At 40.5% G+C, this 12908-nt stretch overlaps 1 protein-coding gene across 1 annotated transcript in view; it reads right to left on the bottom strand.

The window, feature by feature from the left end:
- LOXL2 (lysyl oxidase-like 2) overlaps positions 1–12908 on the bottom strand; it is a 98887-nt gene that overhangs the window by 20840 nt on the left and 65139 nt on the right. The window contains 1 exon segment of the mRNA XM_006878198.1: positions 9238–9405. Within this exon segment, the coding sequence (XP_006878260.1) occupies positions 9238–9405 (168 nt within the window).

Genomic DNA, 12908 nt, shown 5'->3' with positions numbered 1-12908 from the left:
GAGTGCAGGGCAGACATTGCTAATTGATCACAGCACTCACTGCCTTCTCTCTAAGCCTGACTGTGATCTCAGAATCCTTCTCTACACAGCACTTCAGGAATACACTACCAATTGATCTTAATTGTTAGGAAAGAAGAAATGTATTTGCACATGCCAAAAATTAGTTAGACATGTTATAAAATTTTAGGATTTAATTCTGAGGAGAACAGTTAGTAGGGTAGTTCTGCACAGAGTCTAAAAAGACCCTAAGTTTATGATATTAAGATTGATTGGACTCTTCAATGTATGGGGATTCAAAACATTGTTAAGATAGATTCATATTTCAGAAAAATTTCAGCAGGGAAATGTGAGGAACAGAGTGGAGAAAATCAAACGCAGAGTTGGGATGGGATGGGAACAGATGCCAGTGCTCCTGAGGATTCTCAGGCTTAAGACCCAAGGCAAGATTAGGATTCAGAGAAATCTTCCTGGGATCTTCAAAGAAGAGATCATCAGAACAGTGAGGCCTTGGAAGTATCGCACCCTACCCCTCAGTCTCCACATGAGATCTTGACGGGTGACAGGACTTGTAATCAATGGAAGATTTGAGATTGATGTCAAACTTGAATGGGCCTGGCTGTCACAGTTACTACCTTCTCCTCCTCCTCCTCACCCCACTCCATCTGGACTCTGCCTCTGGGAGCACAGATTCAGGGGTCCTAGCAATGAGCTGACTGGGAACAAAAATAGCAGGACAGCTGCTTCCTTGAACTGTGGTACCATTTTTCCATTCTCCTTGGAGACACAGAGAGTGCCTGACTCATAAACAATATTAGCAGAAACACAATGTTGCCCTGGGAGGCCACATTCCACAAGGATGTAGACAGTTGGATCAGAGGTCTGTTTCTTTAGGACGGCTAGAGTGAGGAGTCAGAGAGAGGCAGTGCACATAGGAAAGCCCTTCCGGCTGCCACAGAGCCTCTGCTCAGGACTCAGCGCCTCCCCTCAGAACATTTCTGGGCTCTGGTCATCCTATGGGAAACAAACAGGCTCAGCAAGGATGCTGGAGCACTCACTGTCACAGGGATCTCTTCTCTCCCTCTCCCCAAGCAGAGCTACCTGAGAACAGGAGCTAAAGTCAGATTTAGCAAACAAGATGAGGCTCTCAAACAATTTTCGTGTCCTGTAAGAGGCTTAACGAAAGTGTTTAGAGTCGGACTGTTGAAGATTTGATATTATTCATTCTGCTTTAAAGGGAGGGAAACTGAGGCATGGAAGGAAAACTGATTTACACCAGATCATAATGCACTTGGCTGGTGGAGTACACTTGGGAATAGACCCCAAGGATCCTAGCTCTTACTCCTGTTCGCTCATCCCACCCAGCTTCTTTCTGACAATGCTCCACCTTAGGGAGTCCCCATTCTGTTAGACTGTAGGACTCAGAAAGGGAGTTATATTTAAAGTCAAGGCCCTACTTGGCATTCCTGTGTTGCCTTGTGATTGGGGGTGAAAACAGAAGACCAGAATTTAGCTGTTCCCAGCTGAGTTACTGCCTTTCTAGGGAAGGGAACATGGGGCAGCTGGTGTAATAATGACTCCAGACAAGGCTTGGGGCTGAGTATTAATGGGAGAATACATAAGGTATGAGTGTCCACCTGGGGAACTGGGCAAGAGAGAGCTTCCAGTGGGACGAAATCAGGGATTGTGCTGATTCCATTTGCAAAAGGCACATCTAGGGAAGACCAGAGCAAGGTAGCAGAGTAAGCAACTCCATACTTTTGTTTCCCAAACAAAACTAAAACAATAAAAATAACAATAAAAAATAAGCAGAAACTGGCAGAACAAATAGTATTAGCACTTTGGAATGATCAGAGGAAAATCTGTAGCTTTAAACTTATACAGTATAAAAGAAAAATATCTCAAATTGGTAGGCTAATGCTATACCTTGAGGAACTAAGAAACACAAGAACAAACTAAGTTGGAAGCTGCCAGAGAAAGGAAATAACAGAGTAGAGATAAATAAAATAGAGAATAGAAAAATCAAAGAGAGAAACAGTGAAACTGAAAAACTGGTTCTCTGAAACCATCAAAAAGTTGGTAAAACTTCAGCTAGACTAACAAGGGGAAAAAAAGAGAAAAGACACAAATAATTAAAATTAGAAATGAAAATAGGGACATTAATACCGACTTACAGAAATAAAAAGGATCATAAAACAATTAATTCTATGAACAACTCTGTACCAATAAGTTGGATAATTTAGATAAATGGATAAAATCCTAGAAATAAACTACCTAGTTGACTCCAGAAGAAATAGAAAATCTCAATTCATGTATAACTAGTGAGTAGATTGAATCAGTAATAAAAGAAACTCAAAAAAGAATAGTTCAAGACCAGACAGCTTTACTACCAAACATTTAAAGAAAAATTAATACAAATCCTTCTCAAACTCTTCCAAAAAATAGAAGAAGAGAGTGCACTTCCTAATGCATTCTACAAGGCTAACATTACCCTGATACAAAAGGCAGTTAATGAAAACTGTACACAGATCAAAAGGCAGTTGTTTGAGTAGAACAAGGAGATACTGTTTGGTTTAAAATTGGAAATGGTGTACAGCAGGGTTGCATCTTTTCACTGTTTATTTGATCTGTATGCTAAGCAAATAACTCAAGAAGCTGGACTATATGAGGAAGAACATGGCATCACAACTGATAGAAGACTTATATGCAGATGACATAACCTTGTTTGCCAAAAGTGAAGAAGACTTGGAACACTTATTGATGAAGATAAAAGATTACAGCATTCTGAGTGGATTATACCTTCAAATGTAAACAAAAATCACTACAAGTAGACCAATAAGTAACATCATGATAAATGGAGTAAGGATTTGTCTAGGATTTCATTTTATTTGGGTCCACAATAAATGCCATGTAAGATGCAGCAGCCTAGAAGTAAAACGACATATTGCACTGTAGAAATCTGCTGCAAAAGACCCCTTTAAAAATTAAAAAACAAAGGTACCATTTTGATGAATGTTGTGTTGATGTTAGGTGTCATTGAGTTGGTTCCAACTCATAGCAACCCTCTGCACAACAGAATGAAACACTTTCCAGTCCTGTGTCATCCTCACAATTGTTTATGTTTGAACTCATTGTGGCTGCCACTTGTCAATCTATCTTGTTGGGGTCTTCCTCTTTTTTGCTAACCTCTACTTTTCCAAGATCAGTTTGAACCACAAGTTCCAGCGGCTCATTGGAAACCTTATACAGGGTTGTTATGAGTTGGAACCAACTCGACGGCACTTAACAATAACAACAACTTTCCCAATCATGATGTCATTCTCTAGGGATTGGTCCCTCCTGATGATATGTCCAAAGTATGAGAGATAAAGTCTCACCATCCTAGCTTCTAAGGAGCATTGTGGCTGTACTTCTCCCAAGAAAGATTTGTTTGTCTGTCCATGGTACTTTCAATATTCTTCGCCAATACAATAACATTAATTCTTCTACTGTCTTCCTTATTCATTGTTCAACTTTCATATGCATATGAGAGATTGAAAAAATACCATGGCTTGGATCAGGCTCACCTTCATTCTCACATGACTTCTTTGTTCTTGAACACTCTGAAGAAGTCTTTTGCAGTAGATTTGTCTAATGTAACACGTCATTTGATTTCTTGACTGCTGCTTCTATCAGCATTGATTGATGACTAATGAGTGTCTAAACCAAGCCATAGTATTTTTAGTCCTCATATGCTGGACACTGCACACAGAAGACTGAAGAAGAATTGACACATTTGAATTCTTGTGTTGGTTAAGAATATTAAATATACCATGGACTACCAGAAGACTGGAGTCCTGGTGTGGTGCTGTGGGTTAATGTGCTGAACTGCAAAGGCAGCAGTTCAAGTTCACCAGCCACTCCTTGGAAACCTTATACAGGGTTGCTATGGGTTGGAACTGACTCAATGACATTTAACAATAACAACAACAACAACAACAGAAGAATGAAGAAATCTGTTTTTGAGAAAGTACAGTCTGACTGCTCTTAGAAGTGAGGATGGCAAAACTTCATTTTGCTTACTATGGACATGTTAACAGAAAGGACCAATCTCCGGAAAAAGACATTATGCTTAATAAAGCAGAGGGTCAGAGTGAAAAAGAGGAACATTTTCAACCAGACAAATTGACACACTGGTGACAACATTGAGCTTCAACACAGCAACGATTGTAAGGATGGGGCAGAACTGAAAAATGTTTCATTCTGTTACATATAAGGTTGCTATGAGATGAAATGACTCAACAGCTGGTTGCTATGAGATGAAATGACTCGACAGCACTTAGCAACAACAACAACAACACAGATGCAAAAATCCTGAAACAACAACAAAAACTAGCAAACTAAGTCCAATAGCATATTGAAAGGGTTATATCATAGCTAAGTTTGATTTATCTCAGGGATGCAAGAGTAGTTCAACATAAGAAAATCAATCAATGCAATATTGTTAAGTGCCATTGAGTCAGTTCCACCCCATAGTGACCCTGTATAGGGTTTCCAAGGAGCAGCTGGTGGATTTGAACTGCCGACCTTGTGGTTCGTAGTACAGTGCTGCTCCTACAGCATCACACCATAGTCATAGAGATATTGCTCTTGTTATTGTTAGGTGCCATCAATTCGGCTCCAACTCATAGCAACCCTATATGTAACAGAATGAAACAGTTTTCAGTTCTGGTGAGCTTGACCTGCCAGCCTTGCAGTCCAAAATACACTACATTAATAAAAAGAGGGGGGAAAAAAATCCTACCTGATCGTATCATTTGATGTAGAAATGGCATTTGTCAAAATCAAATACCTTCATGATAAAAATATTTAGCAACTAGGAATAGAAGGGAAATTCCTCAACATAATGCAGAGCATTTATGAAAACTCCATAGCTGATTTCATTCTTGATTGTGAGAGATTAAAAGCATTCATTTCATCTTTTAAGGCAAGGATGCCTACTTTTGCTGTTGGTATTAACATTGCACTAGAAGTTCTAGCCAGAAAAGTTATAAAAGAAAAAGGAATAAAAATTTCCTATCCAAATTGGAAAGGCAGAAGTATACCTCATATTTTCAGGTAAGATCCTGCATATGGAAAATAACTAAGAGTCCACAAAAAAATCTTCCAAAGCTAATAAAATGAATTCAGCAAAGTTATGAGGTCAACATAAATATCACTTGGTTTCTATAAACCAACAATAAGCCATCTGAAAAGGAAATTAAGAAACAATTCCATTTAAAATAACATTTAAAGAATAAAATATCTAATTTAAGCAAGGATGGGGAAGACTTGTACTCTTAAAATTATAAAATATTCCTGGGAGAAATTAAAAACATATGAATAGATGGAAAAACAGTCCATAATCATGAGTTGGAAGACATAATTTTGTTAAAATATCAATAATAGCTAAGTAATCTACATATTGAGCAAAATCCATATCCAAATTCCAAGAGCCTTTTTGCAGAAAGGGAAAAGTTGATCCTCAAATTTTTATAAGGACCCAAGTATTCAGAACAATCTTGAAAAAGAAGAACTAAGTAGGAGGACCCATATTTTATGATTTCCAAATTTACTACAAGACCACGGTAACCAAAATAGTATGGTACTAGTATAAAGGTGGATTCCTGATGTGGCATTGTAGGATCAGCCCTGGACTGTGAACAACAAGGTCAGCAGTTCAAAGCCACCAGTTGCTCCTTGGAAACACTATACAGGGTCGCTATGAGTCAGACTCTACTTAATGGCACTTAACAACAACAGTGTAGAGATATATTCGATGGTGTACTGGTGTGATGCTGTAGAATAAACACTGGACTGCTTGCTAACTGTAATGTTGGTGGTTCAAACCTACTGGCTGCTTCTTGGAAACCCTATTGCTGTTGTTGTTGTTATTGTTGAATGCTGTTGAGTAAGTTCTGACTCATAGCAACCCTGTAGAGGGTTTCCAAGGAGCAGCTGGTGGGTTTGAACTGCCAACCTTGAGGTTCAAACTGACCTTGCTGGTCCAGTAGATTATCCTGAAGCACCACACCAGGACTCACAGAACCCTATGTTGTTGTTGTGCTGTGGAGTCGGTTCTGACCCATAGCGACCCTGTACAGGGTTTCCGAGGCTGTAAATCTTTACAGGAGCAGAAAGCCTCATCTTTCTCCCGCGGAGCGACTGGTAGTTTCAAACTGCTGACCTTAAGGTTAGCAGCCCAATTTGTAACCACTATGCTACCAGAGCTCCTTTGTTGCTATAAGTCAGATCTGACTCAACAGCACTTAACAACAACAACAACAATAGTATGAATATTTTGTTGTTGTTAAGCGCTGTCGAGTCTGTTCTGACTCATAGCAACACGGTATGTGGTTTTCAAGGAGCAGCAGGTGAGCTTGAACTGTTGACCTCGTGGTTCAAGCTGACTTTGCAGTCCAGCGCATTAACCCACAGCGCCACACCAGGATAGACCCATGGAATACAAAGTGCAGTAAAAACCCCAAATATCTATAGCTAGTTGTGCAAAGGCCATTCAATGGGGAAAGAATAATCTCTTCAACAAATGGTGGTGCTCAGAATCAGTCTCAGGGGACACCAAGATCAACTGGCATAGCATAGTCTACAAATACAATATGCTACTCTCCTACTTTGGTGAGTAGTGACTGGGATCTTAAAAGCTTGTGGGTGGCCATCTAATGGTCTCTTTCCATCTGGAGCAAAGAAGAGTGAATAAAATCAAGGACACATGAAAATAATTAGTCCAGCGGACTAATGGATGATGTGAACCTCAGCCTCCATGACCCTGAGACGAGAAGACCTAGATAGTACCCAGCTGCTGCTACTGATCTGAAAGGGATCACAAAGAGGTCCTGGATATAGTGGGAGAAAGAACAAAGCTCAAAACTGTAAAAAAGACCAGGGTTACTGGTCTGATAGAGACTGGTGGAGCCCTAGAGACTATGGGTCTTAGATACCCCTTCAGACTGGACTGAACTTACCCCTGTGGTTCAACTTTCAGATAAAAGCTAGGCCTACAAAGTGAACAATAATACCAGGGTGCTATGTGCTGACTAGAACAATTAGCCATTTGATATCAAAAGGAGAACCATTTGTCTAGGGATAAAGTTCAGAAGGCAAGAAGGGATAGAAAGAATGATGAAGGGAAACATTAAACATAGGGAGGAAATGGAAAGAGTGCTGTTACATTGTAGGGTTACAATCAATGTCACAAAACAAAATGTGTATGAGTTGTTGAATGGAAAAGCCAAATCACACTGAAAACAAAACAAAACAAGATGGTACTGAACAACTGGATTTCCATATGCCAAAGTATGTAGTTAGATTCATACTTCATACCATATATGAAAATGAACTCAAAGTGGATCAATGATCTAAGCGTAAGAATTAAAACCATGAAATTCTCAGAAAAAAATGTGTAAAGCTTGGATTTGTCAATTGTATCTTAGATATGATACTACAAAAGAAAAAGAAAACAAAACTAGACTTCATATAAAAACAAACAAACAAAATAAAAACTTTTGATCTTCAATGTACTTTTTAAAAAAGCGAAAAGACAACTACAGGATGGAAGAACTATGCGGAACCACATGCGTGACAAGGATCTAATATTCCAAATATATAAAGAACCACAACTCAATACCAAAAAGACAACTCATTTTAAAAATAGACAAAGGACTTGGATAGACATTTCTCCAAAGAATATATATAGATGGCCAATGTTGTTGTTGTTGTAACGTGCCCTGGAGTCGGTTCCAACTCATAGCGACCCCGTACAGCGTTTCCAAGGCTGTAAATCTTAACGGGAGCAGAAAGCCTCATCTTTCTCCCGTGGAACAGCTGGTAGTTTCGAACTGCTGACCCTGAGGTTCACAGCCCAATTTGTAACCACTATGCCACCAGACCTCCTTGGCCAATAAGCATATGAAAAGATGTTCAACATCGTTAGTCACTAAAATACACTCAGAATAATCACCGCAATGAGATAGTAATTTGTATCGAGGTGGACTGAACCATCTTTCTCCCATAGAGTGGTTGGTGGGTTTGAACCATGAGCCTTTCAGTTAGCAAGGCTCCTAGGATTACTATGTTGTTGTTGTTAAGTGCCAAAGAGTCAGATCCGACTCATAGCGACACTGTATATAGAGTTTCCGAGACTTTAAGTCTTTGAGAGAGCAGAAAGCCTCATCTTTCTCCCATGGGTAACTGGCAGGCTCGAACCATGGTCCTTGTGGTTTGCAGTCCAGTGCATATCATAGGGAGCCACTGTGCTCCCGAATTACTATAGGATCTAGCAGTTACAGTCCTACATCCCAGAGACTTTAAAGCAGGGACTCTGACAGGTACTGTACATCATTGTTCATTGCAACATTATTCACAACCGTGGAAAAACCCAAGTGTCATCAGCAGGTGAGTGATAAGCTAAATGTGGCACATGATACAATACAATATTCTTAGTCCATAAAGAGAAATGAAATTCTGATACATACTACAACATGGATAAACCTTGAAAATTTTGTTGTTGTTAAGTGCCCTATAGAGGGTTTCTGAGGAGCAGGTGGTGGGTTTGAACTGCTGACCTTAGAGTTAGCAGTCCAGTTAGCTTATCCTACAGCACCACACTAGGACTCCTTGAAAACATCATGCTAAGTGAAATAAGTCAACTGTATATAACTCTACTTATATGAAATATCTAGAAACAGGTAACCATAGAGAGACAAAATTTTATTGGTTGTAACCAGAGACTGCAGGGAATGAGAATAGCAAAGAAGTGGAAAGGGGAGATATTGTTGAATGACTACTGAATTTCTGTTTGGGGTTAAAAAAAAAAAAAGGCAATTTTTTGGTTATATTTAGCACAATTAAAAAAGAAAAAAAGGTGGAGGGGATACATGAGAGCACTGTATGTTCCAGAAAAACAATAAAAACAAAAAAAACAGTTGTTCAGTGGTGGGGGAAGAATGAAAAAAAAAAAAAAAAAAAGGCATAGCAGGACACCCTAGGATCAGCAGAGTGGGGACAGAAGCCAGTGATGGGAAGTGGCCTGTCCAAAGACTCATTTATAAGAAGAGCTGCGGCCACAATAGATTTCCAGGGCACTTTGCTCTCTCTGTAGCCCCAGATAGCTTGAGAGGGTTTCATGGAAGAGGAACTGATTAAAGGTAGATAGGATCAAAATAAATGAAGGGTGGAGAGTGGGCTGGGGCAGGGGCGTCTTACCTGGAAGGCGTTGCTGGCAAACCCCAGGCCCAGCTGCCGGCAGACGACCATAGCCTCCACAATGCCCCAATTCTCGCCGCACACTGTTCCCCATACGAGGGATCCATTTCTCTCCACCAGCACCTCCACCCTGCCCTCATAGGGATTACGGCCTCCATTCAGGCGCAGCTGGGAATGGAAAGGAAGGCATGGTCACCAAGAGGGGAGATCCCGTCCATATTGTCCTAAGTTCAGATTTCCTCAAGCCTCAGGCCAGACAGTACTTCTTGGAACACAGTCAAATCCAGCAGCATCAACTGAGAACCTACTGTGTGCTGGCATTGTGCCCACCCTGGTCTTAAGTATTAAGTCCCACCCCAAGATCATTCTGGTACCTACAAGCTTATTCACTAATCCCCACTGGGCTTCACAGAAAATGGACTCTGTTGTCTGCTGCTTCCCACCCATGAGCTCATTGTCTGTTAGTGGGGATTGCTCTTAGTATCAGATGCTCAGGAGGTTCAGGGGTTCCTTATGTTAAAAATCCCTAAGACTCCTTCCTAGTTCCCAGGCCCCTTTGTCTTCTCCACACCCTCTGACTGGTGAAATTCATCTCCTTCTAAGGTTCCTACACTGTCTTCTCCCATCCAGAGCTCTCTTCTGAGACCCATAGCTGTTGCTGGACAGGTCCACCTGGACATCTTAGACACTTCAAATCAGAAGTGCTATCTTTTCTTTCTCTTCCTTAATTTGTTCTTACCTTATTGTTATTAACTTATTCCACCCATTACTCTCTATTTTAGTTAAAGGTTATCACCGTCTATTTCAGGAGTTGGTAGTTAAGTGTTTAGACTTTTGGCTCCTGCAGTCGCTGTGATCACTACTCAGCTCTGCTGTGATAGCTTGAAAGCAGCCCCAGAGAACACAGAAACGACTGGGAGTGGCTGTGCTTCAATAAAACTTGATGCACAAAAGTGGGCAGCCTGGATTTGAATGGCAGTCCATATTTTGCTGACTTCTAATCTATCCTATTGGAGTCCTGGTGTGGTGTTGTGGGTTAATGTGCCAGACTGAAAAGCTGTTTGAATTGCAAGGTAGGTGGTTCAAGCTCACCAGTAGCTTCTAGGAAACCCTATACAGGGTCGCTGGGGGTCAAAACCAACTCGATGGCACTTAGCAACAATAATCTATCCTATTATACTAGCCACAATCCAGGAGTAGACCTTGATATCACCCTCTCTTTTATCCCCCTCATCCTATCCAACTCTTTGTCCTGTAGATTTTATCTCCATGGTCTCTCTGATCCATTCATTAACTCTATCCCTACTCTCTTTCTCCAAGTCACCTGATACAGGGCTTCCTCATCTCTCTAACTGCCTCTACATCAATCCATTCTTGACACAGAAACCAAAGTGATCTTTTAAAAACACGGACCTAATCAAATGGGACAGTGGTTTCCCATTGCGTTCCCTACTCTTCTCTTCAGCTTTATTTGTGTCTCTCTTGCCCTTGTCCTCTGACCTCCAGGCACATGAACCTCCTTTCAGTTTCCATGACTGACTGTTTTGACCATGTAACAGTCACAACTAACCGTGGCCCAGCACATGCCGATGCACTATTGGTTAGTTAATGCCTGTTCATCTTCCAGATTCCAAACCTAATGAAGCTTCCCTTAGATTGGCATCAGTGCCCCCTAGTTACACATTCCATACTCTTTACACCTTTATGACAATTACAGCTAAACTAATTTTCAATTTGTTTAATAGTTGCCTCCCCCACAATAACATGAGTATTATAAACTCTAAAGGGCTTGTTGTTGTTAAGTGCCATCGAGTCGGTTCCGGCCCATAGCAACTTGTATAGGGTTTCCAAGGAGCGACTGGTGAGCTTGAACCATCAACCTTGCAGTCCAAACGGCTTTGCAGTCTGGCGCATTAACCCACAGCGCCACACTAGGAAAAGGCAGGACCTGGTATTCCTTTTTGTGTTTCCTGCTTCCATTCCTCCTTTTCTAACTTTTCTGAACTTTATCCTTGGGTAAATGTTGCCCTTTTGAGATCAAATGGTTGATTACTCTAAGGTGTGCAGACTTCACAATTGTTATTGCTCCCCTTATGTTGTTGTTATTGTTGTTAGGTGTCAATTTGGTTCAAATTCAAAGCAATCTTATGCACAACAGAACCCAGCACTGCTGGTCCTGCGCCCTCCTCACAATTGCTGCTATACTTGAGCCCACTGCTGCTGCAACAGTGCCAATGCATCTCATTTCAGATCTTGCTAATTTTTGCACTGATCATCCACTTTTCCAAGCATAATGTCCTTCTCCAGGGACTGGTCCCTCCTGATAATAAGCCCAAAACAAAGTACAAGAGACAATTTTGCATCCTCACTTCTAAGGAACATAGTGGCTATACTTCTTCCAACACAGATTTGTTGTTCTTCTGATAGTCCATGGTATTTTCAACATTCTGCAACACCATAACTCAAATGGATCGATTCTTCTACAGTATTCCCTACTCAATGTCCAATTTTCACATGCATATGAAGCAATTGAAATTACCATGGCTTGGGTCAGGCACACGTTATTCCTCAAACTGACATTTTTGCTTTTAAACACTTTAAAGAGGTCCTGTGCAGCAGATTTGCCTAATGCAATACATCGTTTATTTTCTTGTTGGCTGCTTCCATGAACATTGAATGTGGATCCAAGCAAATGGAAGTCTTTGAAAATTTCAATCTTTTCTCCATTTATTATGTTATGTATTGGTACAGTTGTGAGGATTTTGTTTTCTTTACATTGGGGTGCAATCCATAATGAAGGCTGTGGTCTTTGATCTTCATCAGTAAGTATTTTAAGTCCTCTTCACTTTTAGCAAGCAATGATGTGTCATCTATATGTTGCAGGTTGCTAATGAGTCATTTTCCAATTCTGATGTCACGATTTTCTTCATATGATCCAGTTTCTCAAATTATTTGCTCAGCATAGAGATTGGATACGTATAGTGAAAGAATACAACCCACCTTTCCTGATTTTAAACCATCCAGCAGCCCCTTGTTCTATTCTAACTGCCTCTTGGTCTAGGTACAAGTGCCACATGAGCACAATGAAATGTTCTGGACTTCTCATTCTCCCCGATGTTATCCAGAGTTTGTTATGATCCACACAGTTGAATGTCTTTGTACAGTCAATAAAGCACGAGTAAACATCTCTGCTCTCAGCCAAAATCCATCGGACATCAGCAATGATATCCCCAGTTCCACATTCTTTTCTGAATCTGGCTTGAATTTCTGGCAGCCCACTGCAGATGTACTGCTGCAATCATTTTAAAAACTATCTTCAGCAAAATTTTACTTGCATGTGATATTAATGATATTGTTGGATGACTTCTACATTCTGACTGATCACCTTTTTTTTGGAATACAACATGAATCTCTTCCAGGCAACATGACTCTCTTCCAGGTAGTTGGCCTCCAAATTTCTTGACCTAGAGAAGTGAGTACCACCAGTGCTGCGTCAGTATGTTGAAAGATTTCAATTTGGATTCCATCAATTCCTGGACACTTGTTTCTCATCAATGCTGTCAGTGCTGCTTGAAATTTTCCTTCAGTACCGTCAGTTCTAGATTATATGGTAACTGTTGAAATGACTGAACATCAACCAATTCTTTTTGCACAGTGATTCTGTGCAGTCC

This window comes from Chrysochloris asiatica, unplaced genomic scaffold, assembly GCF_000296735.1.
Source record: "Chrysochloris asiatica unplaced genomic scaffold, ChrAsi1.0 scaffold00064, whole genome shotgun sequence".
Lineage (NCBI taxonomy): Eukaryota > Metazoa > Chordata > Mammalia > Afrosoricida > Chrysochloridae > Chrysochloris > Chrysochloris asiatica.
The sequence above is the reverse complement of the archived record's forward strand: the minus strand, read 5'-3'. Positions and strand labels throughout refer to the sequence as shown.